The 21,279-nt window shown below is 40.3% G+C and overlaps 1 protein-coding gene across 1 annotated transcript; it reads left to right on the forward strand.

The window, feature by feature from the left end:
* The first annotated feature begins 629 nt into the window (after nt 1-629).
* Nucleotides 630-4,997, forward strand: LOC111921910 (probable galacturonosyltransferase 4). Its single transcript, XM_023917480.3, has 9 exons — nt 630-1,009; nt 1,098-1,135; nt 1,213-1,257; nt 1,346-1,448; nt 1,536-1,672; nt 1,776-2,056; nt 2,544-2,901; nt 3,343-3,918; nt 4,381-4,997. Exons 1-9 carry the CDS (start codon nt 904-906, stop codon nt 4,654-4,656), a joined length of 1,920 nt encoding a protein of 639 aa, XP_023773248.1. The 5' UTR covers nt 630-903; the 3' UTR covers nt 4,657-4,997.
* The last annotated feature ends 16,282 nt before the right edge of the window (nt 4,998-21,279 follow it).

Here is a 21,279-nt window from a genome sequence, read left to right on the forward strand (position 1 = left end):
CCATTAAATTTCTAACAAAAAAATTATATATTCACTAAAGTCCCAATATTTTGAACGATTTGACAAAAAAGTCCTAAAGTTTATTTTTTTTACAGTAAAGTCCTAATTGACGATTTGACAAGAAAGTCCTAAACTTTATTTGGTTGACAAAAAAGTCCTAATTACCGGCTAACCGGGGAAAAAGGGTAAAAGTGTCAAAAACTGCCGGTAATTTGGACTTTATTGTCAAAAAAATAAAGTTTAGGACTTTCTTGTCAAATCGATGAAAATATTGGGACTTTACTGTATATATCCCAATAAACTAAAAGAACTAACCATGATTGATTTTGAAACATAAGAACCATAAAATAACATTTTCTAAAATTATCTGAAAGTGTCATTTTAAAAAAACCAGGGACGCACAATAAAATTTTGTTTTGTTTTTATTAGAATACCTAAAAAATAGAGAAATATATTTAATAATTTGCAACCTATCATATTTTGAACTGATTATCCCGTTATCATCATCATATAAAAGGAAATTATATCTTTCTCTTATTTATTCCGAATAAAACCACTCTCCAAGTTGTTTTTCCTCTCTCTCTCTCTCTCTCTCTCTCTCTCTCTCTCTCTCTCTCTCTCAATTTGTTATAATCACTGTAATCGCCGACAATTTTATATTTTACTTCTCTCTCTCTCTCTCTCTCTCTCTCTCTCTCTCTCTCTCTCTCTCTCTCTCTCTCTCTCTCATCATCGTTATTCTACTTCCAGCTTAAGATCTTAGCTGCCGCAATTGCTGTTGTGGGCTTTTAATGTTATAGATACAAGGATTTGTGTTCGATTCCCACATAAACCCCATCCACCATTGAAGAAGCGACTTCTTGATTGAAATTGGGGTTTCTTTGTTTTGATTGTTTTTGCAAGATGAAGATGAAGATGAATATGAGGCTCAGAAAGCCGGTTATGGCGTTTCTTTTCTTGACAGTTCTTGCCCCCATTGTGCTTTACACTGATAAACTATCAACCTTTTGTAAAACCCCTCTTAATTCATCTAATTTCTTTTTCGATTCTTACTATCAGATCCTCCGTTTGACTAATGGGTTTTCTTTCTCTCGCAGCTACGGATGAATTCTTTCAGGAACCTTCATCACTTCTAGTAAGCTTTCCAGTCTACTACTTTTTCCGATCTCAATTTAACAACTATTTATTTATGTATCGATTTCCTTTCTTCAGCCATCGAATCCGGATGCCACAGCCCTAAATTTTCTTCTTCCTCAGGTGGGTTGAAGTTGAATCGAATGTTCTACTTTCCGAATTTCGAATATCTGATAAATTCTCATTTATATTCGTTTTTTCTATCCACCAGGAGTCATCCACATCGCTAAAAGAACCTATGCGACTTGTTTATTCTGAAAATTCCACTCAATCTGATACCGAAAAGTCCAGAAGAACAAGACAGCTAAACGAAGGTTTGTTTTGTTACATTCTGATCTCAGAATCATTATTATTGATTCTTGCGCAACCTAACAGTTCTTCCAACATTGAAACTTTGCTAGAATCCAAGGGGATCGATACGAATGTTACTGGGGATAATCAGATCAATCCCATCAGGCAAGTTACTGCTAATCATGGGGCGAATGAAGAATCACCACCTGTAGAAAAGAAAAGTGAAAAGTTAAAGGTGCCTGATTTGGTAGGTTATCTTTTATTCCAGCTGTTTATGTGCTGTTGTTTAACTGGGTATTGATTGCATCCTCCATATTTAAGCTGGAAATAAATGTTTTCATAATTTTAAGGAACTAAAACAAGCACAAGCAGTTGAAGTTTCTCTGAAAGTAAGTGAAAGAAAACCTGCAAATCACAGAAACAGAAATGAGAAAAGGAAGCAATATCAAGATGAAGTTTTGGGTGATGTTCGTGTACGTCATCTTAAGGATCAGTTGATCATGGCGAGAGTTTACCTTTCTCTTTCAGCAACAAGGACGAATACCCAATTTAACAGAGAACTCCGTATACGTATGAAAGATGTAGAAAAACTACTCGTTGATGCAACTAATGACTCTCAACTCCCCAACAAGTAAGCCCACTTTTTCTTTTTCTTTTTTTCTTAAATTATTATTTCTTTGTTTTTCTTTCCGGACAAAGTGTTAAATGATTTTGTAAAAATATTTGAGAAAATGACAATTTGTCAACTTTTCAAAAAGTTAGATCTTATAGCATCTCAAATCCAACTCCAAATCCCAATTAAAACATTTTTTTTGCACCATTTTACACAACCCAAAACCATTTTTTGCACCAAAGTGTTTATAAAGGAAAAATAGTATAACGCCACATTTATTGTTGTAATTGGTGTTAAACGTTTATGTGTACCATTTGGTCCTTCATGTTTAGTATTTCTTACTTGTAGCATTTATTGTAAATGGATATTAATTAACCATAGATATCTTAAATGTAGTATTTATGTTTCAAATTTGTTTCGTAATAATATCATTTATAAAGTTGTTATTATTATTATTATTTTTTTTAGGTTGTAAGGTTTATTTATTTATTGGTTTTTGGTGTAGTGCTAATGAGAAGATGAAAGCAATGGAGCAAACATTGTTGAAAGGAAGGAGAATACAAGACGAGTGCAGTGTTGATGCAAAAAAATTGCGTGGGATTATTCACTCAACAGAACAACAACTGAGAGTGCAAGAAAAACAGACTTTGTTTTTGACTCATTTGACTGCTAAAACTGTTCCTAAAGGTCTCCATTGTCTCCCCTTACGCCTTTCAGCCGATTACTACTCATTAAAAGCTTCCTCTCAGCAATTCCCAAATCAAGACAAATTACAAGACCCAAACCTCTTCCACTACGCATTGTTTTCTGATAACGTCTTAGCCACTGCAGTCGTTGTTAATTCCACTATTTCTAGCTCAAAGGTATGCCTTTCTGTTAATTGTTAGAGTAAGTTACACGAATGGTCCCTATGGTTTGTGGTAATTTGCACGTTTGGTCACTAATTTATTTTTTTAACTCGGAAGGTCCCTACTGTCTTACCTAAAAAGAGTATTTTCCCCTTGATTTTTTAAATAAGGTGGGGTAGGTAAGGTAAGGTAAGGTGAGGTGGAAGTGGGGTTGGGGGTGTGTTTATTTAAATAAATTAAAAAATCAAGGGCAAATTAGTCTTTTTAGGTAAGACAAGGACCAAGCGTGCAATAAAAACAAACTGTAGGGACCTTCCGAGTTAAAAAAACAAGTTAGGGACCAAACTTGCAAATTACCCCAAACCATAAGGACCATTCGTGTAATTTACTCTAATTGTTAGTTGTTACTTATAAAGGCCAACAACCAGATCATAAACATCTCAAAAAATCTTGCAGGATTCTTCAAAACACGTGTTCCACATTGTAACGGATAAACTAAACTACGCAGCAATGAGGATGTGGTTTCTTGCAAATCCACCATGGAATGCGACAATTGAGGTCCAAAATGTGGACGAATTCACATGGCTAAATGCAAGCTACAGTCCGGTTCTCAAACAGTTAGCCACTCAAAAAATGATTGATTATTATTTCAAAACGAAAACCACGGAATTGGATTCCAATTTGAAATTCCGAAACCCAAAGTATCTATCCATGATGAATCATCTTCGGTTTTACCTCCCGGAGATGTTTCCAAAGCTTAATAAAGTGGTGTTTTTGGATGATGATATTGTGGTTCAAAAGGATCTGACCGGATTGTGGGGTGTGGATATGAAAGGGAAGGTGAATGGGGCTGTTGAAACGTGTGGGGAAAGTTTTCATCGCTTTGACCGTTACCTTAATTTCTCCAATCCTTTGATTGCTAAGAATTTTGACCCTCGTGCGTGTGGATGGGCATACGGAATGAATCTATTTGATTTGGAACAATGGAAAAACCAAAATATTACCGACATTTACCACTCGTGGCAAAATTTGGTTAGTTCTTGTTTTACAACTTAAAAATAAACTCAAAGTCTTTGTATTTTAACCCTATTTTTGATGGTGAGAGGACATTTACGTCTTTTTGCAGAGATAATAGATTAAGAGCGAGTCTATGTTGACCTTCTTGGGCGGGACAAAAATTTTCAATTTTCCTCCCACCTTTTTGGATGGGAATTTTTTTTTGTCCCCATCCCACTTTTAGATGTCAGAAAAAATTGCAATTTTTTTTTCCATTGACATCAATCTAGTCCGGTTCAACTCCAATGCATGCGAAACACAGTACAACCTGTTATGTCTACATAAGTAATAGATTACATCTTTTTGCAAAGATAAGAGATTAAGAGCGAGTCTATGTCCAATCATTTTGGATGAGAATTTTTTTTTGTCCAATACACAGTAGAAATACAAATACAAGAGGAGGGACATAAAATAAAAGGAATGTTTTTGGTTGTGCAGAACTCGGAGAGGGAGCTATGGAAATTGGGAACACTGCCACCTGGATTGATAACGTTTTATGGGAGAGTGTTTCCATTAGAGAGATCATGGCATGTATTGGGGCTTGGGTATAACCCAAATGTCAGCCAAAAGGAGATTGAAAGAGCAGCCGTGATTCACTACAATGGGAATTTGAAACCATGGCTGGAAATTGGGATTCCAAAGTTCCGAGGTTATTGGAGTAGGTTTGTGGATTATGATCACCCCTACATGCGGGATTGCAATATTACTCCTTAAAAAACTAAAACTCAAACAAAACAAAATTACTCATTCTTTTAATTCTTGATTCATATTTTGGGTTGTAATTGTATATTAGAAAACAGGTTTTTTGTTGAAGAATGTGAATACTGGTTTTTCACAATCATAAAAAGCACATGCATCGGATGATGATGATGGCTGTCATTGTCACGTGCCAATATTCCATGTGCATATGCTGATGCGGCGATCTCTTCTGTCCACACGATACCAAATGCATTCAAAATACATAAATAGTATTTATGGTTGACAATTTTTTGTCTAGATAGTTACGTTTAATGTACATATTGTTGCTTATCTAAATAACAATCCCTTATCTTCTAGTTGCTTGCAGGTGTTGTAAATTTTATAACAAATGAATCTTACTTTTGTTTTTATTTTTTTTGGTCTTATAAAGAAATCGGATCGACTGTGAAATTTTGGTTTTCACAAAAACGAAAAACCAATAGTGCGTTTAGTTGTAGAAAAATATGCTGTTTTCCAGAAAAATTTTCCAAGAAAAAAGGAAATTTTTAAAATGCGTTTAGTTTGTCTGTTTTTTTTAAATTTTCTCGAAAAATGAAAATTTTCCGTTTTCTAAAATTACAATAAAAGTTGGAAATTTCTGAAAAACTGATAATCATAGTTTTTTATATTTTTCTAATTCCAAAATTTTTCTAAAATATAAACATATTTATTCCTATCTCTACCTACCTACTCCCAAGCCTATCTCCACATTCACACCTACCCGAACCCCCTACACATACATAACCACAAACACACATACATATACACAACCACACCCATCTCCGTAAAAACACACATACACACACATAAACACCACATTCACACATCTACCCAACCCCCTACACATACATAACTACAAACACACATGCATACACACAGCAACACCCATCCCCATAAAAACACATATACACACACATAAAAAGACACCCACACAAAACACCTACCCACCCCCACCTTATTACTGCTACCGTTTATAAAAATGAAAACCGACAGAAATATACAGATCTAAACACGTTTTCTAATTTTCTAAAACTGAAAATGAAAAATGAATAAGTTTTAACTAAACGCGTTTTCTAAATTTTCCAATGAAAACTGAAAACGAAATAACAAAAAATGAAAAGGGAAAACAAAAAGCGAAAATTGAAAATTGTTTTCCGTAACTAAACGCAACCCAAACCTTTCGGTTTTTAGCTTTGCATTTTGTATTTTTTCTTCTTTAATACTTCTACGTGATGATAGAGTAAATTAAATAAACCATCCTTACCGTTTGTCGTAACTTTTTTTTTCTTCTCACTTGACGACGACCTCTTTAGTTTTGTTGTGGTCCCAAATCGATTTAAAATTAATACAACCCTTATTATTATTTTTATTTATTAAGTTAAATATATAAATTGTTACTATAGAATGTGGGTCGCACTGCACTTATCCTTCACACCTCACCATCACCCTCATGTCTATCTTATCATTCTCTTTTCTTATAGAGCATCCACAATACATTTAACCCTTTAAACTCTTATTCAATTATAATCACCATTTTATTCTTTTTATTGAACCATTCAATTGTAACAACGTGAAATTTAAAACAATTTTTCAAACAACATAAAACTCATTCAACATTCGCAAATCTCATGTTCAACAAATATCATCACGATAAAAACACATCCCAAGATCATAGAATAAAATCCTCTGCCAGTGTGTACGAATCATGCCGGCGCCTTCCCGCGATCCTCGCTAGTACCTGAAACACATATCACATAACACTGTAAGCATAAATGCTTAGTGAGTTCCCCAAAATACCACATACAATACATACGCCACTCAAGGCCATAGCTCTATGGGACCTTCCGGTCCCTGTGTCTCAGGGGACTTTCGTCCCAACCCTAGTAGACCTTCCGGTCCTACACGTAATGACCTTCCGGTCCATACCCTTCTGACTTTCTGGTCCATACGCTATTGACCTTCCGGTCCATAACATGATGACCTTCCGGTCCATAACATACTGCTCATAACATAACATAACACATACATATCACATATCATCTACCAACAAATATCACATACTCTTCATAGCACATAAGACCTTCCGGTCACACATAATTACCACTTTAGGTAACGTATAGTGAGAAGACTCACCTCGTATGTTGTCTAGTAACTCACGTGCTCGGTATCCGTGAACCTCGTAACAATGACCTAGCCCCGCCTAAACACATAAGCAATCATTTCAAATTAATAACGACTCTCCAGGCTAGACTAGTCCCTTCTAATGTCCTCTCAGAAGGCTAAAAGAGCATTTTACCCTTCTAATGGTCCAAAAGTCCAAGTGTTGATCAAACCCTAAAAGTCAACGGAAGTCAACTGTAGTCAGCGGTCAAACGTTGACCAGACCCGTGGAGTGCACTCGTGTGACTTGGCGAGTCCTTTTAATCCTCATATCCTCACTCGGCTCGTCGAGTTAACCTTTCACTCGACGGGTTACCACTAGAAACGAATCGCAGGGCAACCCGACTCGACTCGTCGAGTTCCCTCATGCACTCGGCGAGTTTCCTTCATAGCAACGCTCAAATGACCTTCTGAGGTCAGGTCTGCTTCTCTAACCTATATATCTGACCTCCCCATGTAACGTCCCAAAAATCTGTACCAAAATTTTTTCTTTAAATCATTACCAAAGCCATATTCATAAAAACATATCATAAGTCATAACATAAATTCAGAGTATCATTTCTAAAACATATTTTCATTATCAAAGTAAAACATCCTAGACTGACTAATCAAATGGTGTGTGCCATGCGATCACCCCGAGCTCTTCCCTCCGCTACCAGAAGTACCTGAAACCAAAATTGAAAACCGTAAGCACGAAGCTTAGTGAGTTCCCATAACCTACCACATACCCTGTATAAATACATACTGCACATACTGGGCTACACTCGCTATTCCGGGCCTCGCCCGCTATGACGGCCCCGCCGCTCCAGGCCCCGCCTGGATTCGAGCCCCGCTAGGGTACAAATCTGTTTCTTTTAGGCTCCGCCTGTCTCTGGGCCCTGCCCGCTAACCACATAATACAAAATAGCATATAACACATATGTAACATCCCGAGTTTAGAAGTGAAAGTTCAGGGTTCTTGGTGTAATTGAGAAAGATCGACTCGGCGAGTCTATGGATAGACTCGGCGAGTCGAGTCGTGATTTGGTAACGTGCTAAGTGACCGACTCGGCGAGTCAGCGGCTAGACTCGGCGAGTCGGTGCTTGAATGAGAAACCCTATTTTCAGGGTTTGCACCCTATTTAAAGAACCTTATGTTTTCCCCTCAGCCTCTTTGCTGCCCATTTGAGATCCAGAAACCCTAATTCGTGAGGAAACCCCATTGTTGAGTGAATTAGAGCTCGGAGGAGGATCTTTGGTATTTGAAGCTTGAAGGTTTGGAGGCTTGTATAAGGAAGCTTGGGGAGATCAGAAATCAACAGTTGTTTGGGCTCATTTAAGGGGTAAGGAACCATTTCCTTAAGCTATTTCTTCATGAATTCATGTATGGTGATTGATATGAGAACTAATTCGAGATAGAAGCTTGGATATGAGGATGGTACTTCAGATCTAAGCTTGTGATGGTCCTATATGTCATAAAGCTCTGTTTAAGAGTCATTGGTCAGTCCTTTCGTCTTTAGCCTTAGCCCTAGAGTGTTTTGCGCTTATATCACCTTGGTTCCACGTAATGTTTGCAACTTTATGTGAGGGCTAGGCTGTAGAAGAGTGGATCTATAGATTTAAGTCCCTACATGGCTTGAAAAGCCTCTGCATGGAATGAGAACTGAAGAGACTCGGCGAGTCACATGGGTGCACTCGACGAGTTGTATGAATATGTGCATGGACTCGACGAGTTAGAAGAATAACTCGGCGAGTCTGTTGAAGATTGCCTTGGACTCTGCGAGTCTGTTCTTATACTCAGCGAGTCTGGTCGTGGAAACCTAACCTTTTCTCTTTGAGCTGTCAATCGGTGAGTCGAGGGATGACTCAGTGAGTTGAGCAGGAAGGGACTCAGAGCTTCTTGCACTCGACGAGTCTTGGGGCGACTCGGCGAGTTGAGTCGTGGCATGGGAGTTCTGAGCATAGGAACTCGACGAGTCAACGGGTTAACTCGGCGAGTAGGGTCAACCAGGAAGGTTGACTTTGAGTGAGGACCTTGACTTTGACCAAGGGTTGACCAGTTGTCTTCCAGGGGTATTTTGGTAATTATTGGTATTTATTGGATTGGTTATTTGGTAATGATCAGTGGTGGAGTTCGTGATGGTGGTCGAAGCAGCGTGGTCTTATTTCTTCAAGTCGGCAGTTGCAGGTGAGTTATCCTCACTATATCGACAGGGTCTAAGGCACCAAGGCCGACCCTTTATCGGATGGGAATCCGGGTAGTTGTTTGTTATGTTATTGCTTTGCTATGCCTGCATCCTGGTAGTTAGGATGGTATATGTTAGAGACCTGGTTAAGGTCGGTATCCTGGTATATAGGATGTGTCACACCCCCGAACCAGACGGCGGAAACGTTCGAGGGCTGTCGTGACTTAATTGAATACCATAACATTGAATATATATGAAACGTAACAACATTCGTCACCATGCATTAATATAGTACAACCGATAAAGTTTACATGAAGTACATTGTTTAAACATTACATTCCCAAAAATAAATTGTTCGATTCATTAATAAGTAAACTGCAAGCCATCACTGAGTACATTTTCCTTTGATTCATTGGTTACCTGAGAATACAAGTATTTTGAAAAATGTCAACATGTGAAATGTTGGTGAGTTCATAAGCGGTATTTGAAAAACAATGTTTTGTATCATTTTGAAAACCACCAGAAAATCCGATATTTTCTGAAAAGAGTTCTTGAAAACATTTGTGAAGATCCATAAGTATGCTTGTTTGTTTCTATAGTTGTAAAAAAAATGTTCATCAAAATTGTGTACATCTTGAAATCGTATGTATTGAAAAACCCTAGGAAAACCCGACGTTTTCCTAATTCTTTGAAGTCCATGAAGGTAAAAATAAAACCATTGCAGCGCGTGAAGTCATTAATTCCAGGTGACGTCGGATTATTTTTGCGCATGATTAATTGCTATAAACACGCGTTACACAAACGACCAGTTTATAACTATACTAACGATACCGTAGGCGTCGTCCGTACTAATCACGTTATCCAACCGCCCTGACTTCGAGTAATCCCACATCCGAAGAGAAAGAGGGCACAAAGACCTCCATGACTCCATTAGCCGGTTGAGGATAAAAAAAAAGAGTACGAGGGGCCCTTGACCCGCCTCGCATAAAATACCGACTTTACTAGCAATACCAAAGGACCCTTGGGGACCAATAGTATAAAAGCCATTGAAAGTCCTTTTACGCTGTGTTAGATCATGTAAGACCCAACAACTCGTAAGGTAGAAGTCTTCGGGCCTTAAGATCAGGTCATTGGGCTAGCTAGGCCCAACAAACAAGATTTTACACTTTTGGGGCCCAAAGATGGTGCGTAGATGTCTGTGCACTGTCACGTGTGTATTAAATTCCCAAATGTTACTTGTGTGAATCGAGGTATCGTCGCGTTAGTAGTTTCGGATTTTTATTGGTTCGAGACCGAGCCAATTCGTTTAACAACGATTTTTGGTATTGTTGTGTATTGTATTTCGTCGATAGTCGCGGTGCCAATATTTGATCAAGTTGAGTGTATTGAATTAGCATTGAAAATTTTCTGTTTTCAGCCCCTCTTTGTTTGTAAATTTACCTTTTCAACCCTCTAATTAAATAACTTTCCGGTTTGGTCCATAAATCATTTTTCTTGACATTTTAACACCAAAAATTATTGGAATTGATATTTTTCAGCACATTTTTCATAGAAAACAGTTTGAGTCCATGAAAATGCAGTTTTCTCGGTTATCACCTCTCTTTTTCGCAGTTTTTACAATTTTGGCCCAAATTGGAAATTTTTTGCAACTTTGGTCCTTTTTAAATTTGAAAAGCATTTTAAATCTTTGAAAAGTACTTGGAACACTAGTAACCCACTGTTTTTACAGAAAAACACAGTTTTAGCCCTCCAAAACAGAAAATTTCGCATATTGGGCCCTATTGGGCCGAAAATGCCATTTTTAGCCCATTAAGCTTGAAATTTATGTTTTTAATCCTCCAACAAGTATATTTTCAGAAAATACATTATGGAAACTGTTTTGACTCATCTCACCCATCAGATTTCGAAATATTTCAATTTGGGCCCTTTAACTTTATATTTTTAACATTTTATGTCCAAAAATTGAGTTTTTAGCCCAAAGAAAATGTTATTAAGCCATTTAGCTATTTTTCTTGGAACACTTTGTATGTAGAAATATATTTGATGCTAGTATCGTTTAACATAAAGTATATCACGATTTTTAGGGGTTTATGGCTAGATCCAACATCATAAACACACAAAAACACCCATATAAGCATAAAAATCATACAAGGCATACAAAACACATATAGATCTACACTTTCACTTGTATCCCCCCCACAAAACTCATAAAAACAGAAAATAGGGGGTATGAAGCTCACCTTAGGGTGTGGTTTCGGTTTTTGAAGAAAAGATGGAAGAAAACTTGGTGATTTTTGGCCTTAGCACTCTTTCCTTGAAGATCTCGAGTTTGAGGTGCTTCTAGGATGTAAGATCACGATTTTTGCATGGATTAGGAAAAGATTTTGATAACAAAAAGAATCTAAGTCATAGATCCAAGCATAATCTTACCTTAGATGAAGAATTTGTGGAAATATCCTCTTGAAAGCTTCCTAAATTTCGAGATTTTTGAGTGAAGAGGGAGGATGTGTTCTTGAGTGTTCTTGAGAGAGTTTGAGAGATATTTGTGTATGTGTGTGTGTGTTTCGGCCGAGAGTGAGGGAGGGAGAAAGGAGAAGTGATCTTTGATGAGATAGGTGCTTGGAAGTATGAGTTCCATGCATGGATATCCAATGAATAAAAGTGAGGTGGCAATCCAAAGTCAACTCTCCCTTTTTCCTTGGGCTTGGGCCGAAAATGGAGAGGGAAGAAAGGATTTTTGGGCTTTTTGCCTCTAGGTCCAATATTAGAGTTAGTTTGGGTGACCATTGGCCTTTTAAAATAAAATTGTGATTTTTATGCTTCATTAAGCTAGATTAGGTTAATTATGGATCAAAGCTTTTAATTCATTTCATTCTAGGCCCAAAATGGCCCAAAATGTTGAAATAAATGATTGTGGGTCCAATTAGAGCCCAATTAGGGTTCTAAGCCCATGATAGTCAAATTGGAAGCTTATTGGTCCATTTGGGTCCAATAAGGAAGTCCTAGTCCAAAGTGGACCTAAACAAGAACTTCTAGGGTTTCCAATTGTTTGATGACTATTTTTAGTACTTGTATGATGTATTTGATTGAAGTTTTTGATTCACATTAACTTGAGTATATAGATTACATGACACAAAATTTCTAGTTGTGACATCATCCCCCCGTTAGAGGGAATTTCGTCCCGAAATTCTGTTTGAAAGCTAGATTTGAGAATGCTAGAATAGATGAGGGTACTTTTGCTTCATTTGGTCTTCGTGTTCCCACGTGAATTCTGGCCCACGCTTTGCGTTCCACCGTACCTTCACGATCGGGATGCGACTTTGCTTAGTACGCTTCACCTCCCTGTCCATGATTTCGATTGGTTCTTCAACGAACATGAGATTCTCATTGATTTCGATTTCGTCAAGAGGAATGACAAGGGTTTCATCTGATAGGCACTTCTTCAGGTTAGAGACATGAAACACGGGGTGTACACCGTTTAGCTCTGCGGGTAGTTGCAGTCTGTATGCTACCGGACCTATTCGGGCGACGATTTCGAAAGGTCCAATGTATCGTGGGTTCAGCTTTCCCCGTTTTCCGAAACATATAACCCCTTTCCAGGGTGATACTTTCAACAGTACTCGATCACCGACCTGAAATTCTAAGGGCTTTCGCCGTTTGTCGGCGTAGCTCTTTTGTCGGTCACGCGATGCTTGCAATCGAGCTCTGATTTGAACGATCTTTTCCGTGGTTTCGCGAATGATCTCTGGTCCCGTTAGTGCCTTGTCCGACGTATGTGTTCTTGCTAGCTGGGTGTCACCTATTTCAGCCCAACATAACGGTGATCTACATTTATGTCCGTACAGTGCTTCGAAAGGAGCCACCTTGATGCTCGAATGATAACTGTTGTTATATGAGAACTCGATCAAAGGTAGGTGGGTATCCCAAGACTTCCCAAAGTCTATCACACATGCACAAAGCATGTCTTCCAGCGTTTGAATGGTTCGCTCACTTTGACCGTCCGTTTGTGGGTGATACGCGGTGCTCATGTCGAGATGAGTTCCCATTGCCTTGTGGAGTGATTGCCAAAAGCGCGAAGTGAATCTACTATCCCTATCCGAGATAATGGACGCTGGTACTCTGTGGAGTCTCACGATCTCCCGAATGTACAAATGTGTCAGTCTTTCCATCTTGTAGGATTCTTTTATAGGTAGGAAATGGGCAGACTTCGTCAGTCGGTCGACTATTACCCATATGGTGTCCAGTCCGTCCGACGTCTTGGGTAGTTTGGTCACGAAATCCATAGAAATCCCCTCCCATTTCCACTCAGGGATTACCGGTTGCTGTAACAATCCTGAGGGTTTCTGGTACTCCACCTTTACCTTGGCGCACGTAAGGCACTTACTAACGTAGGTCGCAATTTCCGCCTTCATGTTAGGCCACCAATAGTGTTGTTTAATGTCCAAATACATCTTGTCTGAACCAGGATGAATGGAGTATCGTGTCTTGTGGGCTTCCTTCATAACAACCTCCCTAAATCCTCCGATTTTTGGGACCCAAATTCGGTTCATGAAGTAGTATACTCCATTCTCCCTTGCTTCAAGATTCTTCTCCATCCCGCATAATGCCTCGCTAGCTCTATTTTCCGTCCTCATGGCCTCCGACTGGACTGATGCAATTTGAGTGGATAGATGAGATTGAATGGTTATCGAGAGAGTTTTCATATGGCGATTAGAGTACTCCTTCCGACTTAATGCATCAGCTACCACGTTGGCCTTGCCTGGGTGGTACTTGATTTCGCACTCGTAGTCGTTTAGCAATTCAACCCATCTTCGTTGTCTCATGTTCAGCTCCTTCTGGTTCAAGATGTGCTGGAGACTCTTGTGGTCCGTGAAGATGGTGCACTTCGTACCGTACAGGTAGTGCCTCCAAATTTTCAGAGCGAAGACCACGGCTCCCAATTCTAGGTCATGGGTCGTATAATTTACTTCGTGCGTCTTTAGTTGGCGGGACGCGTATGCTATCACTCTTCCACGTTGCATGAGAACGCAACCTAAGCCCTGATTCGACGCGTCACAGTAGACTACAAAATCTTCCGTTCCTTCAGGTAGCGATAGTACAGGAGCGCTACAGAGAGCTTGCTTCAAGGTTCGAAACGCAATCTCTTGTTTGTCTGTCCATTTGAATGGTACGCCCTTTTGCGTAAGCGAGGTAAGTGGCTTGGCGATCTTAGAGAAGTTTTGAATGAATCTCCTATAGTAGCCCGCTAGGCCTAAGAATTGACGAATTTCAGTGGGCGTGGTCGGAGTTGCCCATCCTTCCACGGATTTGACCTTAGAGGGATCCACATGAATTCCGTCTTGGCTAACTACGTGACCTAGGAAGTTCACATTCCGTAGCCAGAACTCACACTTGGAGAGTTTGGCGTAAAGCTTTTCCGATCGCAGAGTTTCTAGGACTTGTCGGAGATGTTGGCCATGCTCCTCTTTGCTTCGAGAATAGACGAGGATGTCATCGATAAACACAATGACGAAGTTGTCGAGGAACGGTCGACAGATTCGATTCATTAGGTCCATAAATGCGGCAGGTGCATTTGTTAGACCGAAGGGCATCACGACGAATTCATAATGTCCGTAGCGGGTTCGGAAAGCGGTTTTAGGAATATCCTCTTCCCGGACTTTGAGTTGGTGGTATCCGGACCGTAGATCTATTTTAGAAAAATAACTAGCTCCTTGGAGCTGGTCGAATAGATCATCGATTCGTGGGAGTGGGTAGCGGTTTTTAACAGTGAGTTTATTTAACTCTCTGTAATCGATGCACATTCTGAAAGATCCGTCCTTCTTTTTGACAAAGAGCACTGGAGCTCCCCATGGCGAGTAGCTAGGTCGGATAAATCCCTTGTCCAGAAGCTCACTGAGTTGGCTGGACATTTCCTGCATTTCAGCAGGAGCCAACCGATAGGGTGATTTAGCGAGAGGAGTTGCTCCTGGAACGAGGTCGATTCGAAACTCAACCTGTCTCTCTGGGGGTACTCCCGGAAGATCTTCAGGAAACACGTCTGGAAATTCACACGCTACCGGAATATCTTGGATGTTAGTTTCTTCCTTGGCCCTATCCACTATGTGAGCCAAGAATGCCAAGGTGTTCTTTCGTAGATATTTTTGTGCCTTGATGCACGAGATGAGGCGAAGATTCGTGCTGTGTTTGTCTCCGTAAATTACTAGGGTTTCGTGATTTGGGAGACGAAGGTGAACGACCTTCTCGTGGCACATAATCTCAGCATGGTGGGGGCTTAACCAATCCATGCCGATAATCACATCGAAACTCCTAATTGACACTGGCATTAGGTCTATTCGAAAGACGTGTTGGTTAAGGGTTAGGGTACATCCGATGTAGATTTCCCCAGTGGATTCGGTTTTCCCATTGGCCATTTCCACCGTATAGGTTTCATTTAGCTTTTGGGGTTGTTGTTTTAATAAATGTTTAAACTTATCGCTTACGAAACTTCGCTCCGCTCCGGTGTCAAATAAGATGCATGCATAAGTGTGGTTTAGGAGAAACGTACCGGTCACAACTGCGGGGTCTTGAACTGCCTCACCCTGACCCATAGTCAGCATCCTTCCTGCTCCTCTGTTTCCTGAATTGTTGTTGTTAGGGCAATCTCGGCGGAAATGCCCCGTCCTTCCACACCCGAAGCAGGTGTGGCTAGGCCCTGCATTATTGCCGCCGGCATTGGTGTTGTTATTATTGCGATGGTTGTTGTTGTTGTTTCCCTGATTTTGGTTCTGGGGAGGGTAAGTCCTGCAGTACCTTGCAGTGTGTCCCCTTCGGTTGCAACTGGTGCAATGGAATTCCCTGCATTCGCCGTTATGATGGAGACCGCACTTATTGCATTTGGGAAGATTACCGGAATAGGGTCTTGAAGCATTTGGAGCAGCTGAGGCTGGAGCATGTGGTGCGGCTGGAACCGGTGCGGTGACAGCGTTAACTGCCACTGTCTGCTGCTTTTTAGAGGTCTCGGGGCCCTGACGTCCCTTCCTCTTGTTGTTCTTCCCTTTCCTGCCATCACCCTCCTTTTTCTTCTCAGCCTCCACTGGCTTCTCGCCCTTCTTGTTGTTATGATCATACAACCTCTTCGCCAATCTCTTCGCACTGTCAAACGTTTCAGGGTTCGTAGCTATCACATTCCCTTGAACGGGTGATGTCAGTCCCCAGATGAATCGCTCAATCTTCTGTCCTTTTGATGTGATCATCCCCGGGCACAACAGAGATAGTTCACTAAATCTCGATATGTAGGGATCGATATTCGCATTCTGCACAGTGAGGTTCCATAGCTCCTGCTCCATCTTCTGTATTTTGCCTCGTGGGCAGTACTCAGCCATTAACATTTCTTTCATTTCTGCCCATGGTATAGAGTTGGCTACAGGGAGCGTCATGGCTTCCACGTGTCCGTTCCTCCAAGTGAGTGCTTGGTCCACAAAAGTGCAGGCCGCGAACTTCACCTTCATTTGCTCGGGGCAATCGCATATCTCGAATACCGACTCCACCTTTTCAATCCATCGCTTCAGAGTGATCACCCCTCCAGTGCCGTTGAAAGTTCGTGGTTTAGCGTTTGTGAAGTCCTTGTAGGTACATGTTTTGGTAGATCCTTGGTTCATCCCGTTGTTCGAACTTCCTGCCCCTTGCCCGTTGCCTCCTCCATTATTCCCCTGATGGAGTTGTGCCATAGCTGCGGTGACCGCAGCAGACACGGCTGCCTGGAACGCAGTGGATTCAACCTCAGGTGGTGTTGGTGGTTTCTGTGAGGTTGTGATCCTACTAACTAGGGGCATGGTACGGACTTAGACATTACTACCATCGGACATACAATCATAACTTCTCAACACATAGCAATTTGTAATATCATAGCAAAGCACACAAAAGTTCATTAATATTATCCGCATTTAATACAAGAAAATTTTGCTCATAAGAGCATACATAAGTGACGCTATTTCGACAGCATAACGGCTCTATGAGTAGTGTAGTCACTTAAACATAGAGTCGGAGTACATAGCATAGTTCCTAGCGACCTACTAAGACAAGTCTATCCCTAACCGTGATAAGCTGAATCCGGAGGTGGTGCCGAGGATGTGGATGCTCCCTGAAGACGTGCCACCAAGCGTTCTGCGTCCTGAAGTCCAGACTCCCACCTTACCTGCCTCATGTGAAACTCCCGAAGGACGTCACGCGTCTCCTGTTCCGCACGCTTGACCCTAGTCCACAGCTGGCGTACCTGATCAGCAGTGCCCTGAGCAAGGTCGCCGGTGTCCCGTAATCGTCTCACCATGACCGGTAGGGCTCGGTCGGCCGGTCCTCCGTCCCTCAGGTTGAAGAACTCACGTGACATGCCAAACAGGGGTCGCTGTCCCTGATGTCTGCTCCATCTCCAAAGATCAATGCCCCAAGGAGGGGTAGGACCAGTGGGGCCCACACGGTAAGCAGGCACCCTGATCGGGTAAGGGGGGTTGATGACCTCGGACTCCGCGTCCGAATCACCCCCTTCGCTGTCATCGAGCTCCTCCTCGAAATTCTCTTCGTCTTCTTCGGGTTCGGCAGGCTCGCCCTCGACTTCTGCCTCCGGTTCCCCGTCAGATTCCTCTTCAGGGTCTTCCTCAGGTTCTTCTTCAGGTTCTTCCTCAGGCTCCTCCTCCTCTAGCCATCCGTTGTTTCCCTGATTAGGGAAATAGGGGTCTCCAGGGTGATGAAAACCAGCCATGCTGTCTGCGCGAGTATGTAAATATGCTAACATTATTCCTAGGATGCTATGACTATTGTGCGGACTAAGCAAACGTTCTCTTTTTAGTGATAAAGGGTATAGTTTTCGGTTCCCTAGCTATCCCGATCTCATCAAGACGTGTATTAGTTTTACTTTGGAGAGAATGTAGTTGATCAGGCTACATTCACTCCTTGGTATCACTAAGAACAGTCCCGAATTAACCGAGATACTAGCATTATTGTGTTTGGTTCGGCGTTATGCTCCTATTCCTAATGCAAGCAAGGGTGTTTTATTTACTTGTTTTGTTCAGAGTTATATTAGTCCCTCTTTTTGGTTTATAGTTGCATATCAATGTGTGGCTCGACATGCTAGTTCACTATAAACAAAGCTCAGATACCAACCTGTCACACCCCCGAACCAGACGGCGGAAACGTCTGAGGGCTGTCGTGACTTAATTGAATACCATAACATTGAATATATATGAAACGTAACAACATTCGTCACCATGCATTAATATAGTACAACCGATAAAGTTTACATGAAGTACATTGTTTAAACATTACATTCCCAAAAATAAATTGTTCGATTCATTAATAAGTAAACTGCAAGCCATCACTGAGTACATTTTCCTTTGATTCACTGGTTACCTGAGAATACAAGTATTTTGAAAAACGTCAACATGTGAAATGTTGGTGAGTTCATAAGCGGTATTTGAAAAGCAATGTTTTGTATCATTTTGAAAACCACCAGAAAATCCGATATTTTCTGAAAAGAGTTCTTGAAAACATTTGTGAAGATCCATAAGTATGCTTGTTTGTTTCTATAGTTGTAAAAAAAATGTTCATCAAAATTGTGTACATCTTGAAATCGTATGTATTGAAAAACCCTAGGAAAACCCGATGTTTTCCTAATTCTTTGAATTCCATGAAGTTAAAAATAAAACCATTGCAGCGCGTGAAGTCATTAATTCCAGGCGACGTCAGATTATTTTTGCGCATGATTAATTGCTATAAACACGCGTTACACAAACGACCAGTTTATAACTATACTAACGATCCCGTAGGCGTCGTTCGTACTAATCACGTTATCCAACCGCCCTGACTTCGAGTAATCCCACATCCGAAGAGAAAGAGGGCACGAAGACCTCCATGACTCCATTAGCCGGTTGGGGATAAAAAAAAAGAGTACGAGGGGCCCTTGACCCGCCTCGCATAAAATACCGACTTTACTAGCAATACCAAAGGACCCTTGGGGACCAATAGTATAAAGGCCATTGAAAGTCCTTTTACGCTGTGTTAGATCATGTAAGACCCAACAACTCGTAAGGTAGAAGTCTTCGGGCCTTAAGATCAGGTCATTGGGCTAGCTAGGCCCAACAAACAAGATTTTACACTTTTGGGGCCCAAAGATGGTGCGTAGATGTCTGTGCACTGTCACGTGTGTATTAAATTCCCAAATGTTACTTGTGTGAATCGAGGTATCGTCGCGTTAGTAGTTTCGGATTTTTATTGGTTCGAGACCGAACCAATTCGTTTAACAACGATTTTTGGTATTGTTGTGTATTGTATTTCGTCGATAGTCGCGGTGCCAATATTTGATCAAGTTGAGTGTATTGAATTAGCCTTGAAAATTTTCTGTTTTCAGCCCCTCTTTGTTTGTAAATTTACCTTTTCAACCCTTTAATTAAATAACTTTCCGGTTTGGTCCATAAATCATTTTTCTTGACATTTTAACACCAAAAATTATTGGAATTGATATTTTTCAGCACATTTTTCATAGAAAACAGTTTGAGTCCATGAAAATGCAGTTTTCTCGGTTATCACCTCTCTTTTTCGCAGTTTTTACAATTTTGGCCCAAATTGGAAATTTTTTGCAACTTTGGTCCTTTTTAAATTTGAAAAGCATTTTAAATCTTTGAAAAGTACTTGGAACACTAGTAACCCACTGTTTTTATAGAAAAACACAGTTTTAGCCCTCCAAAACAGAAAATTTCGCATATTGGGCCCTATTGGGCCGAAAATGCCATTTTTAGCCCATTAAGCTTGAAATTTATGTTTTTAATCCTCCAACAAGTATATTTTCAGAAAATACATTATGGAAACTGTTTTGACTCATCTCACCCATCAGATTTCGAAATATTTCAATTTGGGCCCTTTAACTTTATATTTTTAACATTTTATGTCCAAAAATTGAGTTTTTAGCCCAAAGAAAATGTTATTAAGCCATTTAGCTATTTTTCTTGGAACACTTTGTATGTAGAAATATATTTGATGCTAGTATCCTTTAACATAAAGTATATCACGATTTTTAGGGGTTTATGGCTAGATCCAACATCATAAACACACAAAAACACCCATATAAGCATAAAAATCATACAAGGCATACAAAACACATATAGATCTACACTTTCACTTGTATCCCCCCCACAAAACTCATAAAAACAGAAAATAGGGGGTATGAAGCTCACCTTAGGGTGTGGTTTCGGTTTTTGAAGAAAAGATGGAAGAAAACTTGGTGATTTTTGGCCTTAGCACTCTTTCCTTGAAGATCTCGAGTTTGAGGTGCTTCTAGGATGCAAGATCACGATTTTTGCATGGATTAGGAAAAGATTTTGATAACAAAAAGAATCTAAGTCATAGATCCAAGCATAATCTTACCTTAGATGAAGAATTTGTGGAAATATCCTCTTGAAAGCTTCCTAAATTTCGAGATTTTTGAGTGAAGAGGGAGGATGTGTTCTTGAGTGTTCTTGAGAGAGTTTGAGAGATATTTGTGTATGTGTGTGTGTGTTTCGGCCGAGAGTGAGGGAGGGAGAAAGGAGAAGTGATCTTTGATGAGATAGGTGCTTGGAAGTATGAGTTCCATGCATGGATATCCAATGAATAAAAGTGAGGTGGCAATCCAAAGTCAACTCTCCCTTTTTCCTTGGGCTTGGGCCGAGAATGGAGAGGGAAGAAAGGATTTTTGGGCTTTTTGCCTCTAGGCCCAATATTAGAGTTAGTTTGGGTGATCATTGGCCTTTTAAAATAAAATTGTGATTTTTATGCTTCATTAAGCTAGATTAGGTTAATTATGGATCAAAGCTTTTAATTCATTTCATTCTAGGCCCAAAATGGCCCAAAATGTTGAAATAAATGATTGTGGGTCCAATTAGAGCCCAATTAGGGTTCTAAGCCCATGATAGTCAAATTGGAAGCTTATTGGTCCATTTGGGTCCAATAAGGAAGTCCTAGTCCAAAGTGGACCTAAACAAGAACTTCTAGGGTTTCCAATTGTTTGATGACTATTTGTAGTACTTGTATGATGTATCTGATTGAAGTTTTTGATTCACATTAACTTGAGTGTATAGATTACATGACACAAAATTTCTAGTTGTGACAGGATGATGCTATGTTAGAGACCTGGTTAAGGTCGGTATCCTGGTATATAGGATGATGCTATGTTAGAGACCTAGTTAAGGTCGGTATCCTGGTATATAGGATGATGCTATGTTAAATGCCTGGTTAAGGTCGGTATCCTGGTATATAGGATGATACTATG

This window comes from Lactuca sativa, chromosome 1 (genome assembly GCF_002870075.4).
Source record: "Lactuca sativa cultivar Salinas chromosome 1, Lsat_Salinas_v11, whole genome shotgun sequence".
In the NCBI taxonomy this organism is placed as follows: Eukaryota; Viridiplantae; Streptophyta; class Magnoliopsida; order Asterales; family Asteraceae; genus Lactuca; species Lactuca sativa.

Excerpts from the sequence above, each read along its gene's own strand:
- LOC111921910 (XM_023917480.3), top strand. The coding sequence starts at position 904 with ATGAAGATGAAGATGAATATGAGGCTCAGAAAGCCGGTTATGGCGTTT. Across the intron at positions 1,136-1,212 it reads AGGAACCTTCATCACTTCTA|CCATCGAATCCGGATGCCAC; the intron begins GTAAGCTTTCCA and ends TCCTTTCTTCAG. Across the intron at positions 1,673-1,775 it reads AGTTAAAGGTGCCTGATTTG|GAACTAAAACAAGCACAAGC; the intron begins GTAGGTTATCTT and ends CATAATTTTAAG.